Source organism: Scomber scombrus, chromosome 6, assembly GCF_963691925.1.
Source record: "Scomber scombrus chromosome 6, fScoSco1.1, whole genome shotgun sequence".
Lineage (NCBI taxonomy): Eukaryota > Metazoa > Chordata > Actinopteri > Scombriformes > Scombridae > Scomber > Scomber scombrus.
Genome location: NC_084975.1, coordinates 22,025,460 through 22,050,906, shown reverse-complemented (window position 1 = coordinate 22,050,906; position 25,447 = coordinate 22,025,460). Strand labels below are relative to the sequence as shown.

At 36.9% G+C, this 25,447-nt stretch overlaps 3 protein-coding genes across 3 annotated transcripts; 1 reads left to right on the top strand and 2 right to left on the bottom strand.

Moving 5' to 3' along the window:
• Positions 1 to 734: 734 nt before the first annotated feature.
• On the bottom strand, positions 735 to 6,334 carry slc35b4 (solute carrier family 35 member B4). The gene is made up of 10 exons (XM_062420996.1): positions 6,163 to 6,334; positions 4,918 to 5,031; positions 4,540 to 4,642; positions 4,404 to 4,453; positions 4,194 to 4,275; positions 4,008 to 4,068; positions 3,439 to 3,548; positions 3,176 to 3,251; positions 2,372 to 2,447; positions 735 to 1,850 (listed from the first exon to the last, which is right to left on the bottom strand). The coding sequence occupies exons 1-10, from the start codon at positions 6,237 to 6,239 to the stop codon at positions 1,601 to 1,603; spliced, it is 999 nt and encodes a 332-aa protein (XP_062276980.1). The 5' UTR covers positions 6,240 to 6,334; the 3' UTR covers positions 735 to 1,600.
• Positions 6,335 to 8,255: 1,921 nt separating this feature from the next.
• LOC133982165 (vesicle transport protein GOT1B-like) lies at positions 8,256 to 12,595 on the top strand. Its single transcript, XM_062421101.1, has 5 exons — positions 8,256 to 8,377; positions 9,516 to 9,607; positions 9,728 to 9,906; positions 10,444 to 10,525; positions 12,108 to 12,595. Exons 1-5 carry the CDS (start codon positions 8,353 to 8,355, stop codon positions 12,144 to 12,146), a joined length of 417 nt encoding a protein of 138 aa, XP_062277085.1. The 5' UTR covers positions 8,256 to 8,352; the 3' UTR covers positions 12,147 to 12,595.
• Positions 12,596 to 18,772: 6,177 nt separating this feature from the next.
• Positions 18,773 to 22,865, bottom strand: LOC133981482 (L-lactate dehydrogenase C chain). The gene is made up of 7 exons (XM_062420186.1): positions 22,737 to 22,865; positions 22,011 to 22,128; positions 21,655 to 21,828; positions 21,378 to 21,551; positions 21,164 to 21,281; positions 20,281 to 20,404; positions 18,773 to 19,250 (listed from the first exon to the last, which is right to left on the bottom strand). Exons 1-7 carry the CDS (start codon positions 22,863 to 22,865, stop codon positions 19,083 to 19,085), a joined length of 1,005 nt encoding a protein of 334 aa, XP_062276170.1. The 3' UTR covers positions 18,773 to 19,082.
• Positions 22,866 to 25,447: the final 2,582 nt, after the last annotated feature.

Below are 25,447 nucleotides of genomic sequence, written 5' to 3'. Positions count from 1 at the left end.
CCCTTCACAAAATGAACTCCTCCGCCTTCTCCATCCTCATCAATGAGGTGACTCTGGCTGTTTCCCCCCATCCACACCCGCTGCACAGCTTTCTCTCAGAACTGATAGTTCAATTATTTAATCCACACCAACAGCAGCAGCAGCAGCAGCAGCAGCGTGGCTCTGAGCTCAGTGAAATCAACCCCACACAGCTGCAACAATCTGCCCTTCCCACAGCTGACAGTCAATAACAGCAGCTGCAATTGGACGAGCAGCACACATGGCTCAATAACTCCTCCCCGGATTGGTCAGCTGGCATTGAACCAGTGTGCCGTGAGGGAACATTGTGTCCCAATATAAAAACAATTAATAAAAACAAACAAAATCTACTTTGCTACATATAAAATCTGCTTTTTAAAATCTTCAGGTTTTTACTGCTCTTTTGTCTGCTGTAGCTTATAAGTCTAAATGCATTGTGTTTTATCCCATTACCAGCTGCCTGTATTTCTTTTGTTTGTTTTACTTTCCTGGATGATTTAATTATCTATATTTTATGTTAATTTTAACATTGTGTCCCTGATTTAATGTTTATTAAAATCTCAATAAACAAATGCTTTAAATAATTTCATTCGGCTACAAAAAAAAAAATGCATTATTTCTTAAGATAAATTATTTAAGTTGCATGACTTTGCAGCTATGAACTCTCAATCATCTCTTTCTGGTAACCATTTTAATAAACAGAGAGCACGGAGTGTAAAGATTTATTGTACTGTACTAAACAATACACCTCAGACAATTTGACAAGGAGGCATGATTTTTAAATAACAAAACAAAAAACAAACCAACACTACATGATAAATTATCTCAGTCTGTATCTCAGCGATCCTGGCTGCAGCTTCTCTTCAGCATCAATTGTCCATTTAACATCACAGTACTCTGTGTAACGCTACTGACGTTAATATGAGTGTTAACATTGAGCAAATCAGCTGTTCACTTGTAGAAAATAAATAATTAAAAGCAAACAAGAGAGAGAGAGTGGCACCATGATTCTGCATATATGAACCATAATGAGGTACTAATGTTAGAGGACAAGGTTGGTGATATTTATTTTTCTTATTAGCGACAAATCCCAAAAATTCAAAACCAACAACGGATCAGACTGTGGTTCATTTTGAGTCAATGCCATATTATATCCTGCTGTTGTAAATACTCAGTAGTGTGCTAAATCCGCAGCTGAAAACACAATTTACTCCTTCTTAAGTTAAAAACTACAGTGTCCAACGGTGTATGCTGTTTTTCAAGATTTACATCACAGGCTGGCAAAGTCAGAAAGTACAAAGAGACGGACTGAAACACAGCTGTTATGGTCTTTTCATGAAATTTGTTGACAATAACAAAAAGGATGTAATATCACAAGCTTTATCTCTAACTCGTGTGTGTGTGTGTGTTGTGTGTGTGTGGAGCTCTATATGGCCTATTATTTAAGATCATATATTAAAATCTAAACAACTTGACTGTATATAAAAAAAAATTAAAATCACTGCACAATAGTCTACCAAAAACAATCTCTAAAGTCCCTGACCAACGCTGACACAGTGATCTTCTTTCAGTCCTGTCTTCTTCACTCGGCCTTCTTTGCCTTGACGTCAGATGGACGCAGAACCGCTTGCACGCTGCTCCACACTTCGGTGTACAGCAGAGTGCCCAGAAAGACCACAGCCGTGCCCACCCAGTGCCAGGATGTGAAGGGGTTTTGGAAGTAAAGGATGGAGAAGATGAGGCTGAGGAACTTTCTCAGTGTCACCACCAGAGTGACGGTCAGAGAGGTGCACTCTGTGGTCAGGATAAAGACGCCACGGATGCACACGTATCTGAGGGAGCTGGTTAAAGGCAGCAACAACACTGAGAAGCTTTTTAAAAAAAGTTTAAATTGAACTTAAACTCCTAGACTGCCTGAGGTATCAGTCGTTATGTTATGCTCTGTGTGTTTGTTGATATCTCTTGAGTAAAGAGATTTAATCTTTAGTGAGTAGTATCGGGCTACATAAAACACATCAATTTAGTGACTTTATATATGATAGATTTAGTAGTTCCCAACCTTTTTTGAGCTTGAGGCCTGGTTAGGTATTGTATAGTCTAGACCTACTCTATGTGTAAAGTACCTTGAGATGATTTTTGTTGTGATTTGGTGATATATAAATAAAGATACAGATTGATTGATGATATTACACATATAAACATAACAACTACACTGTGTTATCTTCTTATTCTCTTAATCATCTTGTGATCCTTCAGATTATTGTTTCTTGTGAACCACTGTAAAGGTTAATAAGTGTTATAGCACATGAATAATTACAATCCAGGGTGATAAACCATTTTTTTGACAGGATACTGTGTGATGACGTTGATCAGCAGGTAGAGCCACAGTATCGGCATGGTCACTCCAATCATGGGAATGACTACAGGAGCTGCAAAGAAAAGATATTTATTTACTCCTGTGATTAAAGACGCAAAGTCACAAAACATAAGCTTTCCAACCACTGCCTCTCCTGAGGGGTGTTTGCCCAAAAACTGAACCAGGACTTCATAAAACTAACTCAGAGCTGACATGATCAGACAAGATCAGATGTGGTTTAAGTCCTGGTTCTTCATGACATTAAAACACAGGCCTGAGACAATGTAGGTCAGATTTATTAAAAGCAGCTTTATGACACAGAATCTCCTGAGAAGAAGCCTTTTTTTTATAAAACAACCCTCTGGATGATGGATGGTTCTGTAACCCCTTTTTCACTGCAGACATTTTAACTGTTCATAGCAGAAAAAAACACAGTTAAAGTTAATATTCGCCCCTTTTAAACAGGGTAAACAAGGCGTGAATGCTGCACTGTTATTCCACCTTGCTGTTCTGTATAAAAGGGTGTGGACATGGAGTGGAGGGTGCAGAGTTGCTCTACCAATACGCCAGCTACAGAGGTCACAGAGCCTGATCAATGTCTGTGTAAGAGGGACAGGAAGCTGACACTGTCACGTCTCTGTAGAAGCACAAACAGGTTCGGTGTAAAAAAGCAAAGGCAGCTTAATGACGGATCTTCTTTATGGCTATAATGCCATTGTTAATGATGGTTTTGTTCCATTTAAACCATTATTAATTATGTTAAATACATGTCAACATATCTGCTGAGAAAAAAAGTCTCACCGCTGTGACTGAAGTGGACACAGTGGTTGTAGATGTCTGTGGAGAGGAGCAGGAAGCCCGGCAGAGGAAGACAGTGCTGTGAAAAACAACATGAACTGTGTTAATCAACCTGCATTCAAGGAGTTTAAAACTTGTGACTGAACAGTTCCCTGAAAAATAAAAAAAATCAACAGCAGTCATTTGCGCAATTACGTATCTCAAGTGAGAAACTTTCCTGACATAATTAAGCTTAAATGAGGCTTGAATCCCAGATGTAAACTCACATTATAGAAAAGAGCTTCTTTGGAGTGTTTTCCATATTGTTTGTACAGTGTCTCCTGAAAGATACCCATCCTCGCTGACATCAGCAGAGCAAACGTCAACATGCCGATACCTGAATGAACAGAAAACCACCCAAAAATCATCTATATGACAGCATCTTTATTATGATGATTGCTCACTTTATCAGTTTAGCAATACCAGACAACAAGAGGTCTCTGCTTACTGAAGTCTGGAGTTTTCTAAATGTGTGGTAGTCGCTTGAACAGCTGCTAACAAACCTATGTCCCTTACATTTTGTCAAGGACAAGCCCTACCGGAAATTATCCTCTCTCCAATTCTCCATCCAGTTTTAAGAAAGTCTCTATTAGCACAGTATTTAGAGACTGGTCTGTGAGTCTAAGGTAAATCCTACACTGAAGACTGACAATAATAATAACAATACATTATATTTATAGAGCGCTTTTTAAAAAGAACTCAAACATGCTTTAAATGAGTTAAAAGGATCCTAAAACATACAAATTAGTGTAAAAAAGTGTTGTTTAAAAAAAAAATCTATCTGTCTGCAACTCACCTATAAGCCAGTGCATGAAGGCATAAAAGCCTTGTTCTTCTGATCCATCGCCGGCCACGTTCTGCAGAGACAAAAGCACAAAGTGCATAATCGCACAACAAAAATATTACAAATAACACACTGCTACACTGCATGACAATCAACAACAATGTGTACAAACTGCAACTGGACCTGCAGAGGACTCACCACTTGTCTGGCAGACATGATGGTGCAGATGAAGATGCCTGCTGAAATGAGAGCTATGGACAAATATTTGCTTGCTGAGTATCTGCAGGGAGAGAAGGCGAGATAAAAAAAAAAAAACAACAATCAAACTTTGACGCTGCAGACGGGAAAATGTCCGCTTTGATAGAAAGAGGCATTATGAGTTTTTCGTGTTAGAGGAGGGGAGGATACCTTTTCTTCAGAATGATAATACCCAGGATCATGTTAGCGATTAACGATCCCTGCAAAGATACAAGAGAGCAGGTCAACCACAGGAGATCGGTGATGATGAGAAACATTCAGCGGTGAAGGTGAAAAGCATTCTCACCGATCTGAAGATCATGTGCAGCGGCATGGCGATGTTGAAGTTGAGAGCGTAGTTGTTGATCACGCTGACAGTGAAGAACATCGTTACCATGATCACATAGTTGCTGGGTGAAGAAAATAGAAAAGAAAAGAAAAGATTGTATTTGCATCTTATAGAGTTTGGTGAGAGTTGGAACAATACTCATCAAGATATTAAAGCCCAAAGATATAAAATAATTAAATAATATGTTACAGGCCTTGATTTTACGACCCATTCGTGACAGAGATAAGGTTTGAATAAAATAAAATGGTGCTGCAACAACCTTATCTGATTTTACACAGAATGAACATTGTACTCATCTACTGAAGCAGGAAGTTTTCTTTCTTTCTTTCTTTTTACCTGATAGGTATTGCTGGTTTCTTCCTCCCTAAGTTTGTTTCAAAGATGAAGCCTTCCAGTGCGATGAACACAAACTGAGCGAAGGTGACGATGTTGCCGCATCCTGGAAACTCTCTGCAGAACAAAACAGATGAGACATGAAAGAGCTGAGCCGTAACAAAGAATAGAGACTTATTCACCATCTTATTCTTTATATTGCTCTGCTTTCTGAATAAATCTGAATCTTGACAGTTTTTCTTTATCATTCCCAAATAAATCTGATTCACAGAGCTTCAACTTTAAGACCTTCAAGAAAAACAACTGAGAACAATAAATAAATGATCAATTTTAACGTACAGATTTAGTAAAATTGCTGATTTTAAAATGTGCTGGAATAAAATCTATTAAAAACCTATTTAATAACAATAATATGAAATCTAATAGTTACTTTCCATCCTTAAAAAAAACATGTTATAATACCAGTGTTGGGGAGTAACTACTTACATGTAATGGCGTTACGTAATTTAACCACAAAACAAATGTAACTATAATCCGTTACAGTTACTGGAAAAAAGTGTAATTAAATTACAGTTATGGAAATGTTGATGATTTTAAAGAGGGTTACATCTGAAGTCAGACCTTCAAGATTTTGTTCTGGAAGATTTTTTCTTCATTTTTTAATATTTAACTAACTAACTATTTAATGTTACTGAGTACATATTTTGCTGTATTTATTTATTTAATATTTTGTAAATAAATCATGACAAGGGCTTATTTGGAGCACACATGGGCTTAAATATATTTATTTTATATTCCAAAATCTACATGAACTAATGAATACATTTTCAAATGAAAGATAAATCTTGCTTTTCAAGAAATGATATACCTTACACATCATGTCAGTATCCATGAAAAACACCTTAATTTAGGGGGCTTAATGGAAACACTTACCCTTACAGTTAAACATTAGTAAAACATTCATTAGAAAATTAGAAACGTCAGAAAATTAGAAAGCAATCAAAAAGTAATCAAATGTAATAAGTTACATTATTTTGATAAAGCAATTGAAATAGTTACATTACTTATTACATTTTAAATAGGGTTACTAGTAATCTGTTACCTTCCCAACCCTGAGTAAAAACACACAGTATCATGTTTATTGTTAGGATGCAGCCATAAATACTCATGCAGAGCAACACAAGTCCAGAAACAAACAAAGCAAACATACAAACAAAAGTCCATTAACAGCTCAAGTTTGTGACTGACCTAACAAGCAGCTCCAGAGAGACCACATTACTGCAGCAGCCCACAAAAACCAGAAGAACAGCAGCAACAGGACCCATGTTGGCTCTGAGCTGAAGAAGATCTACTGGAGATGTGTCAGTCTGATGAACTCATGCTGGTAAAATAATCAGCAGTCTGTGTTTGAGGTCTTCGGCTTCAACACAAACTCCTGTTTAACACGTCTGAATGTGAATCTGAGCTCCTTCCTGATCCACGTGGGCTCATGGGAGTTGTAGTTTACTTTTGAGATCACGGAAAAAAGTACGCAGTAACATTAACGCACTCTGTTTCTGCTTCAGCATGAAACCTTAAATATAGATATTATCTTGAGAATAAAAGTAAGAATGAATATTTGTGGAATATATAAAAAAAGCAGCATTAGAAAGCCGAAAATAACATTAAAGGCGCAATCTCTGCGCAGCTATGACACGCGTATATACTCAATCGCGCATGCGCAGATCATTTGCGCCTGAATCCAAACATGAAGAGCTCTCACTCTGCTCTGATCTCTGCTCACCAGAAACTTCACTGAAACACACAAAGCAGAAAACTGAACCACTACACTGCTCACTGTGGGCTGTAAGTAACCTCCTCAGACTATTTTGTGTTTTTGTCTCACATTAATAAATGATGCCACTGGAGTTATTTGGGGGGGCAACTGTCAAAATCAATTGTTCCATTAACATTCATAATATGAACAAACATACATTTGGATTTAGAATACAATAGAATAAAACTTTATTTCCCACAATGGTGAATTGCACTCGGTATGTCTCCTTCTGAGCCCCAGAGGTCTGTCCCTAAATATATTTTAGTACTTGACAGTCAACCTGGGACCTTGAATGAAGTAGGCTCATTGTTATTCATTGTTTGGTCTGTAAAATGTCAGAAAATTGTGAAAAATAACAATTTCCCAGAGTCAAATGTTTTGTTCTGTCTTACAAACAGTCCAAAACCCAAAGATCATGAGTTTATTATCATGCATGACAAAGAAAAGCATCAAATCCTCTAAATGGTTTCTCCACTACTTTTATCTGACAGCTACAGTCGCTTGTTACTTTTGTCATTAAAGCTTCTAAATTACAGGGATATCCTTTGACTGGGTACCCAAGTATATTGAAACGTCTCCCGTCAAACGATACTTGCAATCGATCCTTTTTGCACCCAGAGCTAGAAAATATGACTATTTGTAATCATTTAAATGTGTAGGAGTGGTGGCATTTTAGTTAGTATCAATATCACTGTAAGGGTACTTGCATTGGTACTGGAATCGTCATTTTTTAAATGATACCCAGGCCTAGGATATCCCATCTAAAATCTTATTTCACATGGCACACAATAAACCACCCATACAACAACAAAGTAGTTAAAGTATCTTTACCTTAATCAGCTGTAACATTAAAATACTGCCTGTACTTATTTTTTAAATGATGTTTTAAATTAGTATTTTAAAGTTGTTTTTGTAAATCCCTTTTTATAATTCATCATTTTAATTGTACAATTACTTATTAATTAATGAAATGCTTTAATCAAAGGGGGTTACATCTAAAGTCAGACATTTGGATTTTGCTCAGGTGGAGGGTTTTTTCCTCACTTTTTAAATATTTAACATGTTACTGAATACATGTAGTGCTGTTTTTAATTCTTTGAAAACAATATATTATTTTAAATATTTTGTAAATACATCATGACGTGGACCTTATTTTGAAGACACGTGGATTTAAATGGAGTCACAATACACTTACATTAACAGCTGAAAACATTCATTAGAAAATTAGAAAAATAATCAAAAAGTAATCAAAATGTAATGAGTTACATTACTTTGATGTAAAAAGTAATTTAAATAGTAAATTACTGATTACATTAAGAGTAATATAGTAATTTGTAACCTATTACCCCAACCCTCAGTATAACTAATAATTATTTTAATTATCAATTAATCTGTGGTGTCTGTTTTCTGTCCATCATCCACGGTTTTGAGTTTCAGGAGTAGACACGTCATCACTAGACGATCTTTGTGAATGAATGCGTGGCTCCGGAAGTTGTGACGTACCACTCCGCTAGCTTCGCCTCAGCGCTGCGTCTTTTTGTATCAACAGTTTAGTTAAAATCTGCGTGTTTTCATCGTCCGGAGCTTCGTGAGAGCAGATTTACCCTCCTGCTGCCGCCACGATGATCTCACTCACGGACTCACAGAGTAAGAGCCGCCCGTGTGTGTCCGCTGTTCTTCATCTTTGTGTCTTTTTCTCTAAAAACCCGGTCTTAGCCGTGAATGTATGAGAGGGTAGCTCAAACGCCATTGGCTGAGAGCGCGGTGACGTCACGTGGCTGGAAAGTAAAGCTTCATTTCAACATTTTCACATGACGGTTCCTCTCATTGAAACACATTTTAAAGCTGTATTAGTTAATTGAACATGTATGCAATTTACTAAACGACTAAAATTACTACTATTTGATCGACTAAATAAATTAAAGCTGATTAGATTGTTCAGTACGGTGTATGGAAGAGTATCTGCACCTTTATTCAAATAGAAATGAATTCTGCAAAATGGCAATTCAATGTGCAATTTAGTCATGCAGTTTGAAAAAAAATGTTGTGCAGTATGTAATTCAATACTATCCTCAATTCAGTTAAAAAAAAATTATGAATGAAAATCTTATAAATTAAATTCCATATTGCCATGGTATTCTTGCACCTTTATTCAAATGGAAATTCATTTTGCAAAATGGCAATTCAAAATGCAATTTTATTGTCATTCAGCATAGCATCCAAGATGCAAAGAGTACGAAATTACGAGCAATGCTCTGTTAAAAACACCTAAAATAAACTGAAATAGATATATAACTAATCTATAAAATGTCCAAAGAGAAACTGAAACTGAAAGTCTGCAGAGCCCAGTGTTCAAACTACTTATGTGGTGGTGTGATCAGCAGCCTAAAATCTAAATATATTTAATTTAACACTTATTTAAAAGAGAAAAGCATTAATTTCTCACATTTGAAATGTCAAAATTGTAAATATTTTTGCATTTTTGTTGGTTTAATTATAAAAAAAAGGTTGATAATTACTTTCATGTCAATCAATCAATCAATCAATCAATCAATCGTGATCCTGCTATTATTTCTTTTTTTTTTCTTTCATGGAATTGTGAGAAAACTTTTGCAGTTACCTTTTTAACACCTTCACATGCACTTTTCCTTATTAATATTCTGCAGTGTTTAGCTAATTTTTGGGTGTATAGATTTCTTGGTACCTCAGTATGTTATGCAGCTGCTTGGTTTCTTCATGGTTCATGAAGTTTTATCTTAACAACATTGTTCTTTAAAATTGACAGAGATTGGCATGGGGCTGACAGGCTTCGGCGTGTTCTTCCTCTTCTTTGGGATGATGCTGTTTTTTGACAAAGCTCTCCTCGCTATTGGAAATGTGAGTGGATCAGTATGTAATGCCTCCACACTGTGTGTCAGTCAATCATTTCTTTTATCCGGTCTCATCAGCAACATGTCAGACTTGTGATTGTTTTGTGCGTCTGTGCTTTTCATACAGATTCTGTTTGTCTCGGGCTTGTCCTTTGTCATCGGCCTGGAGCGAACGTTCAGATTCTTCTTCCAGAGGCACAAAGCGAAAGCCACCAGCTTCTTCCTGGGAGGAGTGTTTGTGGTTCTGATCGGCTGGCCGATCATCGGAGTCGTTCTGGAGATCTACGGTTTCTTCCTCTTATTCAGGTCAGCTCAGACAGAAAGAAAATAATCTCTCTGTTGTTGTCATATTGTCACGTCTGATATTATCCTGCATTCATGTGGGATTTTTGGTCACTTGGGATTCAGTATTATTTAAGCCACGAGTACCAATACCAGTACCCCTAAGGTGACACCAATACCAATAGAGTACTTTAGCCGATACCCATCATGTGACTGGAAGCATTCAGTTGTGTAAAATGTCACCACTTCTCTCCATCCAAATGATTTTTATTTTTTACAATATATTTGGGAAGTGTTCAAGTTGTTGAAATATCTATTGAATTACTGTACAATAAAGTATAACAATGCACACTGTGTGTGTTGTAGCTGCTGCAGTAGTGGGCCAGTAACACATTATACTTGCGGTGATTGTCTGCTAGCAAAATCTTAAAAATAGTACAAAAAGGATCAAATGCAGATATTGTTTGACTGAACAAGTGTCGATACCGCTTGGTACTTACTTGGTTATTTCAGTTGACTGATACCCATCCGTAGTCTCACGTCTTGCTCTCTCATTAACAGGGGATTCTTCCCGGTGGCAGTAGGCTTCATCAGACGAGTACCTGTGCTCGGTTCTTTGCTCAGTTTACCAGGGATCAGTACTGTAAGTATCATGATGAGGATCAACGTACGGCCACAACTAACGATTACTTTTGTTAAAGATTAAACTGTTGATTTTTCTCGATTAATCGATAAGTTGTTTGGTCTTTAAAATGTCCAAAAACAGTGAAAAATGTTGATCATTGTTTCCCAAAGCCCAAGGTGCAACCTCAAACGTATTACTCTGTCCCGAGCAACAGTCCACAACCCAGAGATGTTCTGTTAACTGTTAACTCTTAAAGGACTAAAGAAACTAAAATATTCACATTTAAGAAGCTGGAACAGGAGAATTATGCAGCTCAACGTATCGATTGACTAATCGTTGCAGCTATAGATCAATGAACCGCAAATTGCAAACCACAGACTGAACTTCTCTTGTTCACTTTATTACCAAAAACAGTGATAGCAGGAATACAATACGATAGATTACGGTTCACAATCAATATTCAAGTCTCCAGAAGTTGATCTTGATATGTGTTTGCTCAGAAAGTAGGAAATACATTTAAAAAATATTGACATTTTTCCTAAAAATGGTGGAAAGTACTGCAAATAATACAGTTTTTGGCTTGTTTCTTATCCTTTAGAAATACTGTTTTGACAAAATAATCATAACTCAGGGAACTCAACTGTCTTTTTTCAGAGATTACAGCAGAGCCAGAAAGAGTCTGCAGCACACACTGTTGAAACCTCTGCAGAAAACTAATGAATGAACTGTGTGTTTAGATTATTCTGTGGAATCAATATGGTCTTTTCAGATATTTGGAAAAATTAGCTACAAAAGATGATAAAGAGGCTTTTACTACAATGTGAAAGCCGACAGTCTTATCCTGCCATCCCTGCACTTTGTCTGGCCTGAACACAGTGCCTCTGTTGTACTGAACACGGCCTCGTGGGATTTTCCACTTATAGTCTGTTGTCTGTGAGGTCTTTGTCAGTTTATGAAGACTGTCAGTGTCCAAGATCAAATATCTGTGAGGATTTCCTTTAATGTAGTATCTGGTGATTGTGGTGGACTGTATTACAGCTCAGTTTATATGTGTTATAATTTGTGTTCAACATTTTACAAATCTGATGCTTTGTTGCGTTTTATATATAAAAACTTAATTGAATATTTAGTGAAAACCTTCTTTTCAATCGTATCTAAAGACATCCAGCTAATAATATCAGTTGAGTGTGTCAGCTAGGGCTGCAACTAACCATTATTTTTATTATCAATTCATCTTTAGGTTATTTTCTTGATAAATCAATTAGTCGTTTGGTTTATAAAATGTCAGAAAATGGTGAAAAACATCGATCACTCACTGTTACCCAAAAAGCCTAAAGGGACGTCCTCAAATGTCTTATATTGTCATTTTTTCTTCTTAAAAAATGACACCAAATGATTCATTAATTTAACAGAACTATTCAATGAAACCAAAAATCGTTGAAGCTCGTGTCCGCCTTTTTTAAACGTTTGCATCCAAATACAGAACAAAAACACCCTTAAAATTATGCTTTACTATTAGAATTTTTATATGAATTTTCACTGCATTAAAGCGTGTTAACCATTCTTCATGAAAAACTCTTGTTCTCTTTTTGTCTTTCAGCTGGTGGACAAAATTGGCGAGAGCAACACCATGGTATAACAGCTGGCTGCTTCTGCATTAGAGGAGGATTTAAGTATTTATCATAGTATCTAATACTGACTGTATCTTTTGGTCATTGCCACTCCAGAACTGTGAAGCCAAACTTTATTTTTTCTGCACAAAGACACAAGTTTATCTGTGGACATCTTGAAATTTCTTCTGTCAGGAGGAAGTAGTTTTGCGTCTGACCGCCACTGGACAACTTTACCACAGAACTTTTTTATTTTTAAGGCTGGAGTCTCTCTTTTTGTATCATTCCTGTTTGATATTTATGGACTAATAACTTGGGACCACTGGATCAACTCAGCCGAGCAGCACGAGCCCTTTACAGCATCCAGTCCTCCAGATTGTGTGCCTGAACAGTCACTGAGAGCATTATTTTGGGTTCCTCTATGAAGTGTTACTGAGATTTTGTACATTAAAAATAAATAAGGTTGAGCTAAATGTTACCAGGGCAAAGAAACCTGAACTGTTGTGGAAAAACGAGGCTTACCAGGCTCGTGGTGGAAATATGTTACTATATGTTACTGTAACTTTTGTAAGTACATACTTGAAATAAAGTGTGTCTTTTATAAATGTGTTTCATATTTTTCCTGCAGATAAAACTGTTTTATGTGTGATTTTGGTACCAGGACATAGAGCAAGTTATCCACTAATCACAGGCAGTGGTGGAAATTAATTAAGTACATTTACTCAAGTACTGTACTTGAGAACAACTTTAAGGTACTTTAATTTACTTTTTTAATTTACTAATTATATTTGATGTATAACCCTAACCCTTTATATTTCCACTCCACTATATTTCAGGGGGAAATATTGTACTTTCTATATTTATTTGACATTTATTTGTCAGCTTTTACTTTTCAGATGAAGATTTGACTGAATAGATAATATAACAAGCTTTTAAAATACAGCACATTGTTAAAGATGAAACCAGTGGTTTCCAACCCTTTTGTGTTTTGATGTCTTACAGGGTCACATTTCAGATGTCAATGAGTTGCTAACAGTTCCATTAAATTGAGATTTTACCTTAAAACTTCTCACATTATTTGATTTCAACAAATGTTCAAATAATCCAATATCTCACCAAAAATTACAGATCAGAGAAAAAGTCCAAAAACTGAAAACACATTTGTGTATCAGAACTTTGTTTTTTCTTCTTTCTTCTCCCATTAATCATCTCACTACCCCTCAGATTTATCTGGTGACCTTTTGGAGGGGCTCGACCCCTATGTTAGGAACCACTGGACTAAACTAGCTAACTGTATATAAAGTAGTTGAAACTAGCTCCACCTCCAGCAGCTACAACAATAACATGCTGCTTATACACGGATATACTGAAGTACTTTCAATACATCAACTACATTGTCATTACTTATGTACTTTTACTGAAGTAGTATTTTTCATGCAGGGCTTTTACTTGTAATGGAGTATTCAGTTCTCCTCACTATTTCTCACTTGAGTTATTAGTGACATTAAGTCAATAGATAACTTAATTCTTAACACTATAATCAGTGTATAAACATGATGTGCAATAAATAACTATAATAATAAGTAAGCTATAATATAATGAGATATAATCCGTACAGTGTTATAAAACATTTAGCCTAAGTGTGTATACACATGTACTGTACAGATCATTCACCGGTGATGTGAAAAAGTTTAAGTGTGCCTTTTTTAATTTAAATATAAGTAATTATTAAATATAATTAATAAGTCAGTATTAATATAAACTACAACTTCATTATCACTGTCACCACTCACACTTAACCTCCTGGGTCTCTTAACCTCCTGGGTGTGATTTCCTAACTATTTAGAACCAAAAATAAATCTTTTTAAATTTATTTTAATTTTACTGGACTATTTTAGTGTGAAAAAACGGCGAAATTTAGAAGACAACAAATTAATCAGATTTTGGTTTTGTAGTGTTATTAATCCAAGAAAACGTAATTATTTACCATTCTGGATTGTTTCACTAGCTTGTTTGTTGCAAGGAATAAAGTATATTTTCTACTCTTCATACCTCATTCATGAAAAACATCACCAGTGTCATCATGTGGTGACCCTGTGAAGAGACTGCTGTTAATGAGAGTCCTCAAAGTTTGAGCTTCTCTCTGTCTCTAGTGTGGGATTAATGAGCAGCGACAGTTTTAACAGCACCTGTCAGTCTCATCCATTTAAATATTACATGTGATGTAATTAAATGACCCTCTCTGATCACTGAGGCTGTTTAAAGATGTGATTACATTTGTGTTTTTAATACATGTGACAGCAGTGACAGAGGAGAGCACACAGCCAGCACTGAAACACAAGCTGCAGACAGCAGGACAGCACAAGCACTGGTAAGAGGTAGGTATTAAAAGGTTTTATTATTGTTATCATTATTATTGTTATAATTGTTATTATTAATATTATTATTGTTATGAGTAGTAGTAGTAGTAGTAGTAGTAGTAGTAGTAGTCGTAGTCGTAGTAATAGTAGTAGTTGTAGTAGCATCTGCATCATTTGAATCTACTACAATTAAAACTCAGTGTTTTAAATGTTATATATGTTTTGGAAATAAATAGCCTACTTAAAAAAGTGAAAAATGAAGCAACCACCTTGATTCAGTGGGGGAGGAAGTATTCAGACCATTTACTTAAGTAAAACCACACCAATACAGGTGAAAGACCTGAATTTAAAATGTTCCTCAGTAAAGTACAGAAGTATAATCAGTCATTTGTAGCTTACTTATGGAATCAGGAGTAAAAGTACTCATTATGCAGACTGGCTTTTTTGGAGTATTATTATTAGTATATTATATTGTTTGTTTTTAATGGTAATCAATGGCCAATTTTACTAATACTTTGGGTAGGGTAATAGTACTGAATCATATTATTATGTATAATGTTTTATTTATTATAACACTACTTCTTATTGATAATGCAATTTAAATATAGTCAGAATATTAAAATATATAATTTAAGTAAAGTAAAAGTGCCTTAAATTTGTATTTAAATACAGTATTGAGTAAATATACTTATCTCACTACTGCCTTGATTAGCTGAGACGCCGTCCTCTTCTTCAGTGTATATTAGCAGATAAATGGACTGTGCAAATAATAATCATGATGATAAACTCTTCTTAAAAAGTCCTAAAAATGTGTCTATCCAGGAAGACTTTTCATCTTAACTTTTATTAGTTTCTTTATGTTGTACGCCTTTAATGCTGTTGCACTTTGAGTTTCATTATTTCAACTAATTGTACTTTTGATATATATCCAATATAGCAAGAAAGACTATCCTAAAATATTCCCACTCAGTACCAACATCCTCAATACAAAATATAGAGAAAAACATCTGTTATTGTCAGTAATACTATTAATTCTGGTTCTGATTAATTTCTTTTCGGAGTTAAAGACGATGGCTCTGATGGTGATGATATTTGTTGTGACTCTGGTTTCTCACTGCTGGAGCGCTCCACAGGTGGGTGAAACCTGAACACATTCACTGCATGTTGAAGCTGACTTTAATCATAATATTTAGAAATATAATCAACATCTTTTTCATCACCTTTCAGCGGAGAAACTGGACTCCACAAGCCATCTTATACCTAAAAGGAGCACGTAAGACAAACATATACAACTGAAGAATTGAATGAGCTACTTTGTCAAACTGAGAAATAAATGATGTATAAATGTTTCACAGAGAGACATCGCTCAGTGCTGGAGCGCAACGCCAGAGAAGAAGGAGACATTTTACATCTAGGTGGGTGTAATATATGATGCACCATAAATAGAGGTATGAAATTATAATATTATTAATACAAATTCAAACATAATGTCATATAAATTCAATATCTGTCTCACCATCAGGGAAAAAAAAACAACAAAAAACTTACTTATTCACAGACAAATATGTTAGTAGTGGTGTATTATATTTAGTTCATAAAAGCAATAAGTCACCCTCTATAAAGGAGTTATAAAATGTATCTAATAACTTTATTATAAAGTAACAATTTACTGATGCTTCACAGATCAATTATAAGTCATTATAAGAACAACTTCTGTGTTTTTTGTCTTTTTATCTATAATTGCAGATGATTTACTCACTTTTGCTCATGATTTATTGGAACGTGAAAAACTCAAAAATGTTAACATTTTTAAAGGACACTTCTAACAGCAGAATTGACTTGATAAATTGACTTCAATTTGATCTTAAACCTTGTGGTCTGTGTTTCAACTTGAATGTATTAATAGCACAGCAGCAAGAGAGGTTTATCACAACCTGGAAACCCAAAAGTCTCTTATTTATGGTTTATGGTTTATTAGTTACAACTTATATAACCTTTATTTAACCAGGTAATCTAGGAGATAAATATCTCTTTTTTGAGAGGGACTTAAGTACAGCAAAGCAAGGAAAACAAAATGACACACAGCAGCAGAAACAATCAAAGATGTCACTAAATACACTCAAGGTTAAAAGTTTAAAATAGGCTGGTGGGATGAGACAAAAATCCTGATTAATTCTGCTTATTCTTGTGCTTAAAACTCTCTTCATAAAGGGTGCCTTGAGAAAGTGGTAGCTGAGAGCCATTATAACTCGTAATTAAATGTGAGCTTCTAAAGGTGAGTTTATTCCACCTGGAGAGAGAAGGATCTAATGACTTCCATCTTACATGAGTCCAAAAACAGATAAAAAAGAGAAGCATGATTGTATGTACATGTCTCTTCATGATGTTATATGGAACTAAAGGAAAAAACAGAACCAAGTGTCTTAGTAAGGTTTTGGGCCAGAACAGCTTCAACGCACCTTTGCAGTGGTTATACAAGTTTCTGAACTCTTCTTTGGGGGGATGAACATCATTCTTTCAAAAGATATTCCCTCATTTGTTGTTTTGATGATGGTTATGGAGAGCGCTGGGGGTACAAAGTCTCCTGTCGGTGTTCAAATGGCCAAAACTGGGCATTATTGGATGTTAATTGCTTAATTGTACCATGCAGTGCACCTGTGTGGAAGTATCTGCATTCGGTATGTTTCTGCACTCATTTATTCAGGTTTTTCCTTTAATTTAATTTGTCACTTGTCTGTATGTTTTTGCTTCATATCTTTCTATAATAAATCTTAGTTGTGCAATTTTCAAATGTCTTTGTTCTGCTTTTCCGCAGTGACTCACAGCCAGAACATTGATGGACCAAAAATATCTTTGGCTTCATCTTGTCTTCAGGAGCTTCTGCAGCGGGCTGTAGAAGAAGGTAAACACCCCCCCCCCCCCCCCCCAAAAAAAAAACAAAAAAAAACAAAACTTGCAACACCCAATCAGCATCTGAGTGATTTAAGATTCATGTTGCTGTTTTTAATCTATTTGCTTCCTCAGATGAAGACAATCCAGGTTTTTATCAAGATGAACAAGAGGTGAATTTGACCTATTTGTGACTGTGAAGCTGTTTGTATTGCATCTTATCTTATTATGTTCTTTATGTGTTCCTTGTTTATACCTTTGTGTACACATTGAGTTTACTTGTGATGAAATGTGCTACATAAACTCATAAACTCTGAGCTGTGTGTTCAATGTATTGCTCTCACAGCTGTACAACATGTTAACCGATTAAATAAACCAATCTGTGTCGGCTCCAGGCAACAATTTAGTCATTCACACCATGCAGTGATTAACACCACGCAAAGCACCATTCAATCATACATCATCACACTGTCTACACTGGGGTCACTGAGAGCGGAGGCCCAATGACTCTGATTGGAAAAGGCAGCTTGAACCAGTTACGACTGGGTCGAACAGAGGTCAATAGCTGAGAAGAAGAAGAGTCCAGACCTGATCTGAACTCACTTGAGGAGGAGTGCAGTTTAGTTTCACCTACTTTAAAACATGTAGAGAAGGGTTTAATCCGGACATTTATAGTATGGATTGCACAATAAATATGAGTAAGTAAGTAAAAGTAACAAATTGTATTCCATTGGCTGTAGATCACACATTCACAGTTAATGTGGTTCACTGTCCATCAGAAAGGAAACACTAAGGTTAAATTCACCTAATCCGCTCCAAATCTGATCAAGCATTAAAGGGAAATTCCACTTTATCAAAGAATTAACATTGCATGATTTAAATGATTTTACACAGAAAAGACAATAACTGGAAATCGGAGCATTAAGACTTGAACTGAGGCTTTCATCTTATCTCGAAGTCCACTTAATAGCTTTTTCTTAATAGCTTTTTAGCCACTTCTCACAGTCCTAACTTCATCCATCTGTGTAAATTAATAATTCTCAGAGCTTGAGAAAAAATGTTTTACTGTATGGCTTTGAATCAGAAATGTAGGCTTTTACCTTTGAATTTGTTTAATTTTCACAATTAGAAACCTCATTGATGTCAGAATCACGTAAACATGATTATGGATAAGTGTGTTTTTTTCCCTTTCATTTAAAGGTTATATCCTGAATTTAATCAAAACCAGGATAAATCTCTGGTACACTTGTGTCTCTGCTCCCCATCCTGACCAAAATCTGGTCAACGTTCACAGATCAGTTTTGAAGATTATGTGTAATTTGTGTTTTCGGGGGTTGATTTCTTCTTCACCACTGAATAACTGAGCACACACACTCCCCTTTAAAGCACAAATAAACTGTCTTTATTGGACATCGAAGCAACACAAGTGACACAGTGAACACAGACTGAACACAGTCGAGGACAAATGAGTCAGTGCAGCATTTCACTCAGCTGATGTCACATTTTGTCTCCAGCAAGCAGAAGTGTACAAACTGACACCTACAGCTACATCTGATGGGATCAAACCCCCGTCCTATGCCTGAACATCTACAGAGGGCGGTGGGTTGAAGGTGTGGAAGGTGTGGAAGCTGTCTGGTATTTACTGACTGTGGAGCGATTTTACTGGAGGCGATGAGCAGCCGGGATGCTGCAGCTACGTTGCCCCCTGCTGGTCAGTTAGATGTCATGCAGGTCTTTCTGGATGTCCCACAGTGTGTTGGCACTGGCCTGCAGCTGGCCCACCTCCTCATCTGTCAGGGTCATGTTGATCACGCTGGCCACACCTCCGCTGTTCAGCACGCAGGGCAGACTCAGGTACACCTCGTCACTGATCCCGTACATGCCCTGTTGATCACACCCGTATCGTCAGTTTAAGAATATTTAAGTTGGACATGTGCACACTGCTCAAAGAGATTAGTGTCAGCAAACAGTGAGGATGTCAACTGCGAATAGTTTTAAGTCCATATTTACAAAAAAAGGGATCAAAAAAGTATTAATTTGTACAGCAACATTTGGAATTTAATGCACATACTTGAAATCTTATTATAATTTACTGTAGTTGTCACCACCTGTTCTGTACGTATCACCCAGTGAACACAAGATCCTTGACCCTGAATTTGTGTGATATGTTGTTGTCTGATTGACAGAAAGCTAATTGGCAACTATTCTGAAAATCAACATTTTAGTCACTTTCAAGAGCAGAAATGCCAAATATTTGCTGGTTTCAGCTATTTAGATTTGATGATTTGTAGCTTTTCTGTATTATATATAATATTTGGCAGATTAAATTATTAGGATAGTTATAGAAAATAAACTGTAATTTTATGTCATATTGATTTCTGTGTGCAACACTGCTGCTGCACTGAAAATAAAGTCCACCGACTCCGGTCATGTGGTGATGAAAGTGAAAGTTTGTCAGTGAGAGCTAAACCTGATTTTAGAAATGGATGCTTGTATAAATAAAATGGCAATTGGAATTTCTAAGTACAATTTTAAAAAGTGAATAAACACTTTCAAAATTATAGTAAATTGATTTAATCATAATCTATTTCAGATTTTGCCTTACAACTTCAAATGCTAACTTCAACAACTCAATGACCATAAAAAATGTATTAAAATGTATGCTACTTGTAAAACATCTTTGCTGGTCCTTTTTGCAGTAATTGAAAAAAAAATATCATATTAAAGTACTTCAGTGCACAGTACTAAACTGTTACAGATGATGTTACATGACAGCATAGCAACGTTTTCATTTGGTTTAAGTATAAACATGTAACTTAAAGATGTCAAATGTTTCAGTCTCTGTGTATGTGTGTATGTGTGTATGTGTGTGTGTGTGTGTGTGTGTGTGTGTGTGTGTGTGAGTAAAGTTTACCTCCACCATGGTGGATACAGGGTGAATCCGGTTCATATTCCTCATGAGACTCTCTGTCAGGTCAGCTACACTCAGACCGATGGCCCAGTTGGTGTAACCCTTCAGTCTGATCACCTCATAGGCACTGAGAGACACACAGACACAACAAAACAGAACAAGTTTGATATGTGGAATCAGCTGCTTAATGTTGAGAAGTATTCATTTAAATTAATTCGAATGGTTGTACTGCACAGATGTGAGCGGCTAAAAATACACTTATAAAACACAAAAGCACTCTTAGAAGCATCTTTTCCCTCATGAATGCTGTTTATTTCCTCTGCACCGATGAAAGAGAGATAGGGAGGGAAGGAGTGACCGTCTCAGAGTCAGATGGAGAGAAGCAGTGTTGAATGCACAATGACTCTTATGTCTGGTGGCTTCACTGTAATTTCCGGGAAAACATCCGTCCTGTTTTCACACCAATACAAAGCTAGTGTGTGCAGGAGAGCACAACATAAATTAAATAAATATGGATGTAATTATCACACTGCCTCAATATTCATATATGACAATAATTATTATTCAAAATGTCAAGTATTTTTTTTGTTTTGTTTGAGTACAATCGTGTAATTTCAATAAAAAGTGATACTGAAAAAGATACACATTCAAAATGATAATGATATGACTGGTTATGATCAAATTTGAGTTAATTATATGATTCAGTTAGACATGACAACAGTGAAACCTAAGTAGGTTATCCATCTCATTGTTTCATGGCAAAAAAAAGTATATTATCATAATACGATTAAACAGAATGGAAAAAAACACACCTCAAAACGTTTTACTAGTCACTTAAAAATGAAAGTTAGTCAATGTGCAGCAGATCAGGTGATCTTTGACCTACCTGTTAACCACCATCTTGTGAGTGTCCTTCCAGTTCTCATCGTCGGCGTCTGTGCCGATGTCCGGGTTTAATGTCTGCAGGTTGACTCCGGCCACGTTGGTTCCGCTCCACACAGGCACTGAAAACACACACCGTCACCCTCCTTTCTTAAACTTTACATATCACGGAGCAGCACTTGTCAATAACAGATTGTGATACTGTCTTTTTAACTCACCGCTGGTGTCTCCGTGCTCTCCCAGGATCCAGCCGTTGAAGCTGCTCGAGTGGATCCCCAGTTTCTCGGCCATCAGGAAGCGGAAGCGTGCAGAGTCCAAGTTGGTGCCGCTGCCGATGACCCGGTGCTTGGGAAGGCCGCTCAGTTTCCAGGTTACATAAGTCAGCACATCAACTATTGAAGAGTTTTGTTGGCATTACTAAAAGATTAATACTGTGTGTGTGTGACAGAAGAGACAGAAAGAAGCTCAGACAGTCCCTGTGTGTAATCAGAGTACCTGGGTTGGACACCACAATGATGATGCAGTCAGGGCTGTATCTGACAATCTGGGGGACGATGTGCTTAAAGATGTTGACGTTTCTCTGGACGAGGTTCAGCCTGCTCTCTCCCTCCTGCTGACGAACACCAGCAGTCACCACCACGATGCGGGAGTTAGCCGTAACAGAGTAGTCTGAGAGAGATGAGTGAAATAAAGCAATGGCTTCACTTTTTCAGACTCCCACCCAAACCCATGAATCTTAAAATCATCAGTGACTCAAAGTTGAGCCAAGCTACAGCCTGCAAACACTTGAACTGTGTTTCTCAACCCTAAAACAGATTTCTTCTGTTTCTCAGCATGTCTGGGATACTTGCCTTTGTCTGCAACAATTGTAGGAGTTTTGAGGAAGAGGCTTCCATGCTGCAGGTCCATCATCTCTCCTTTCAGCTTGTCCTCCATCACATCCACCAGGGCCAGTTCATCAGCCAGCTCCTGCACATATCAGAGGAGGTCAGACCACCCCACGGTGCACAAAGCACAGCAGTTGTTTTTGCAATTAGGTTAACACTTGAAATAACTTCATTAGAGACTGCAGCAGTTGTTTGTTCTCAGGAAATTTACCCGACCCATTGTCGCAATATTGATTCCTCCAGGCACATTAACTGATCATTTTCACTGTTACCACTGAGTGAAATAATCTTATTTTAAGACAAACTAATAAGAAGTAGTTACATTTCAGTTCAGCCCAGCTGCTATACTTACACTCTGTTCAAGCATTGCCTGCTGACAGTATATTGATTACAATGACGTTATTTCACTGATAAGGATTTTGTCATTGTGGTGTCACTCTTACTTCTGCTGCCCAATTTCAGCTAAACAACAGAAGCCAGGCTGAACGGTTGCAGTGTATAAAGTGGCAGCAGATAACTCACATTTTCCTGCCATTGTCACAGCTCTTTATCAAGGACAGTCAACAGGATAACAACCAGATCAGACACCAAGAGATCAGTAATCCGGTGTCAGACCAACAGAGGAGGATCCTGGGTATTACCCGAGGGATGGTAATCTAACTCGCAGCAAAAACCAGTAAGGACTCTTACCCTGAGCAGGACGCTGACAGCACAGGCCATGCCAACCTGTCCCACGCCCACCACTGTCACTTTATTCCTGGGGGGCTCAGGAGGTCCGCTGAACAGTGGGGTGATAAGCTTCTGCAGGATTGAGGCCATATTCAGTGCTGGAAAGAGTAAATGGAAAAGAGGAGGGAGGAAAAGAAAAGAAGAGAAGAGAAAAGAAAAGTGAGGACAGGTCAGGAAAATGTTGGTTTTAAACATGTAAGAAACATTTTAAACAGATTTGAGTGAAGCAGTTTTTAATCCAGCGTAGTTCCTCTTCATAAATACTGCATTCATCACTAAGTGAGTTATATTCCGAGTGTAGAGGGATTACAAATTAAGCCCGACATTTATCTCAGTAGCACTAACGGAGGCATGACTTCTCTGACATCTTCATCCATTACAAGTAAAAAAAAAAAAAGAATAAGACAACACCCTGACTGAGCTGAGTACCAAACATATTCCCCTCTGCAGAGTTCACCTTGAACAGACAAGCAGCCACACACAAAAACAGCAGCAAATACTTGCATTTTTTGGCGAGGATCCGAGCGGCAAGGTATAAATACCACCATGTAATCAGCATGGCAAACTGAACTGATACTTAAGGTGTGTTTCTACAGAGCTCCGTGTCCCCTGCATCCACAACACCTCCCCCAGTCACTGCTGATGCTATCCGGTCGAGGCAGGTATCCGGTCAGCTGCAGCAGTAGCACAGAGCACATGTGACTCAGGGCCAGACTAGAGAGCCGTGAGCCACACAGAGCTCCTTTCCCTCTCCCTCCTCCTCTCCTTCCTCCCTCCTCCTCTACCAAATAGAGGACGGAGCAGTATAATCTGATGCCAAACTTGACTGACTGACTGCAGACTGTTAAAGGAGTTAGTGTAATCCCTTAACGCCGCCTCCATCTGCTGCACCCGCACTACAAATGAACATTAACCTTGTATCTAATAGGATAACTCTAAAGAACAATAAAAAAAATCTTATTTGCTCCAAGAAATATTTAATAAATGATTGCCAACTAAATTCTGTCTCTGACGTAAGCATGATATAATAAATTAACTCTCTATTACAGCTATAATATTACCATTATTATCAAATGAAAGGCAGAGTTAAAATCGGAATTATTGGTGCTTTAGTCGACATTGAATATTAGGTACATTAAACATTTGGAAACTATTTATATTACATGCTGTACATTGTCCATACTATAATACATCAGACACTGAGGCTTATACAAGATATATTGCAAACATAATAACAATTGAGTATGTTACTGTGAGCCAAGATATCTGCATAAACTACACATCTTTCTCAAAATGTCTACTCTTTAAGGAGTTATAAGGGATTGGGAATAAATTCTCATTGAACATGCACAGTGGAAACTGTCCATTCATCAACCTAGAGTGAAACTGGATTACCAAGAGAAAGCGATATGCACTTCAAGCATGTAAACATGAGTGATTAATGATGTATCTTATCCTGCAAGGTAATGAGGGGGCAGCATTTTTTGTGATTTTTAATTATGCTCAATAAATGCATAGTTTGTACCGGAATGATCGAGCAACAAAAAGATTAGAGTAGATTAGATTATCGCCTTTTTAATGCAAACATTGTAGATGTGACAGATAACTATATAAGTGAGAATAGTAGGTGTATTTGCGGGGAAAGCCACATATTAAATATTACACATAAAAAAACATGATGTCAGTATAACGGCCTAAAAATTAGAAGTTTTCATGATTATTTATTGAATATTTTACTTTTTCTTGTTCATTGTTTGATGAAACACAAAGTCCTCATCAAGGAAATAATGTGCTCCCCCTTCCAGGAAAAAAGAATCCTACACATGCTCAATCTCAATAACTATGCTATTAATTTATTTATATTTAGTAAACACATTGTTGTTCTTTCAAAAATGAAAAAATATGAGACTTGTCCTGCCAGGGATCCAGATAGTGGTCCTGTCAGTGAACATCCAGTGATGAAAAAACTATGAAAGTTAGACTGCATAATTTCCCCCTCAGTTACAGACATGTGCACCATAAAACAGAGAAATCCACGAGTCTAAACCTGACAGCATCCAGCAGACATCTCAAATCTACACAACGTGAAAACAATCACTTGTTCACCTGTTGTCTTGTGTGTCCACCTGCGCTGAGCGTAACTCCTTGTCCTTCCTCCAACTCTACAGTAAGACTCACCCTTGGTTTGCTGTGCTGTGTAGCTGCTACTCTTCCTGCTGTGCTGTCAGCCTGCTGGATTTAATTGAATAAGCCTCTCCATCCCCTATAAAGTCTCTCCTAGGCACTGCAATGCTCACTTCAGTCAGCTGGTACAATGTAAACCTGACACAACACAGATATCATGTCAAATAAATAATAAACAAAAACATGCTTCAAAGGACCCACTAATGGCATTAAAATGGATGAGATGTATTATTCATTTTAGAAATATAAATCAAAAATATACAATTATCTATAACTTATTGACTATAGGATACAAAACCTGACACTTTATCTTGATTTGAAGTGGGATTCCCAACTTAACAGCACTGGTTGAAGTCAAGTTATGTAACAGACATTTTGCCAAGTCCATTACATCTAGCTGAACGGACTTGACAGAAATGGAATTTAATAAGTATACATATGTTTTAATTAGTATTTAGTCACCTGAAAATAGGAATTGTGTTTCCTGC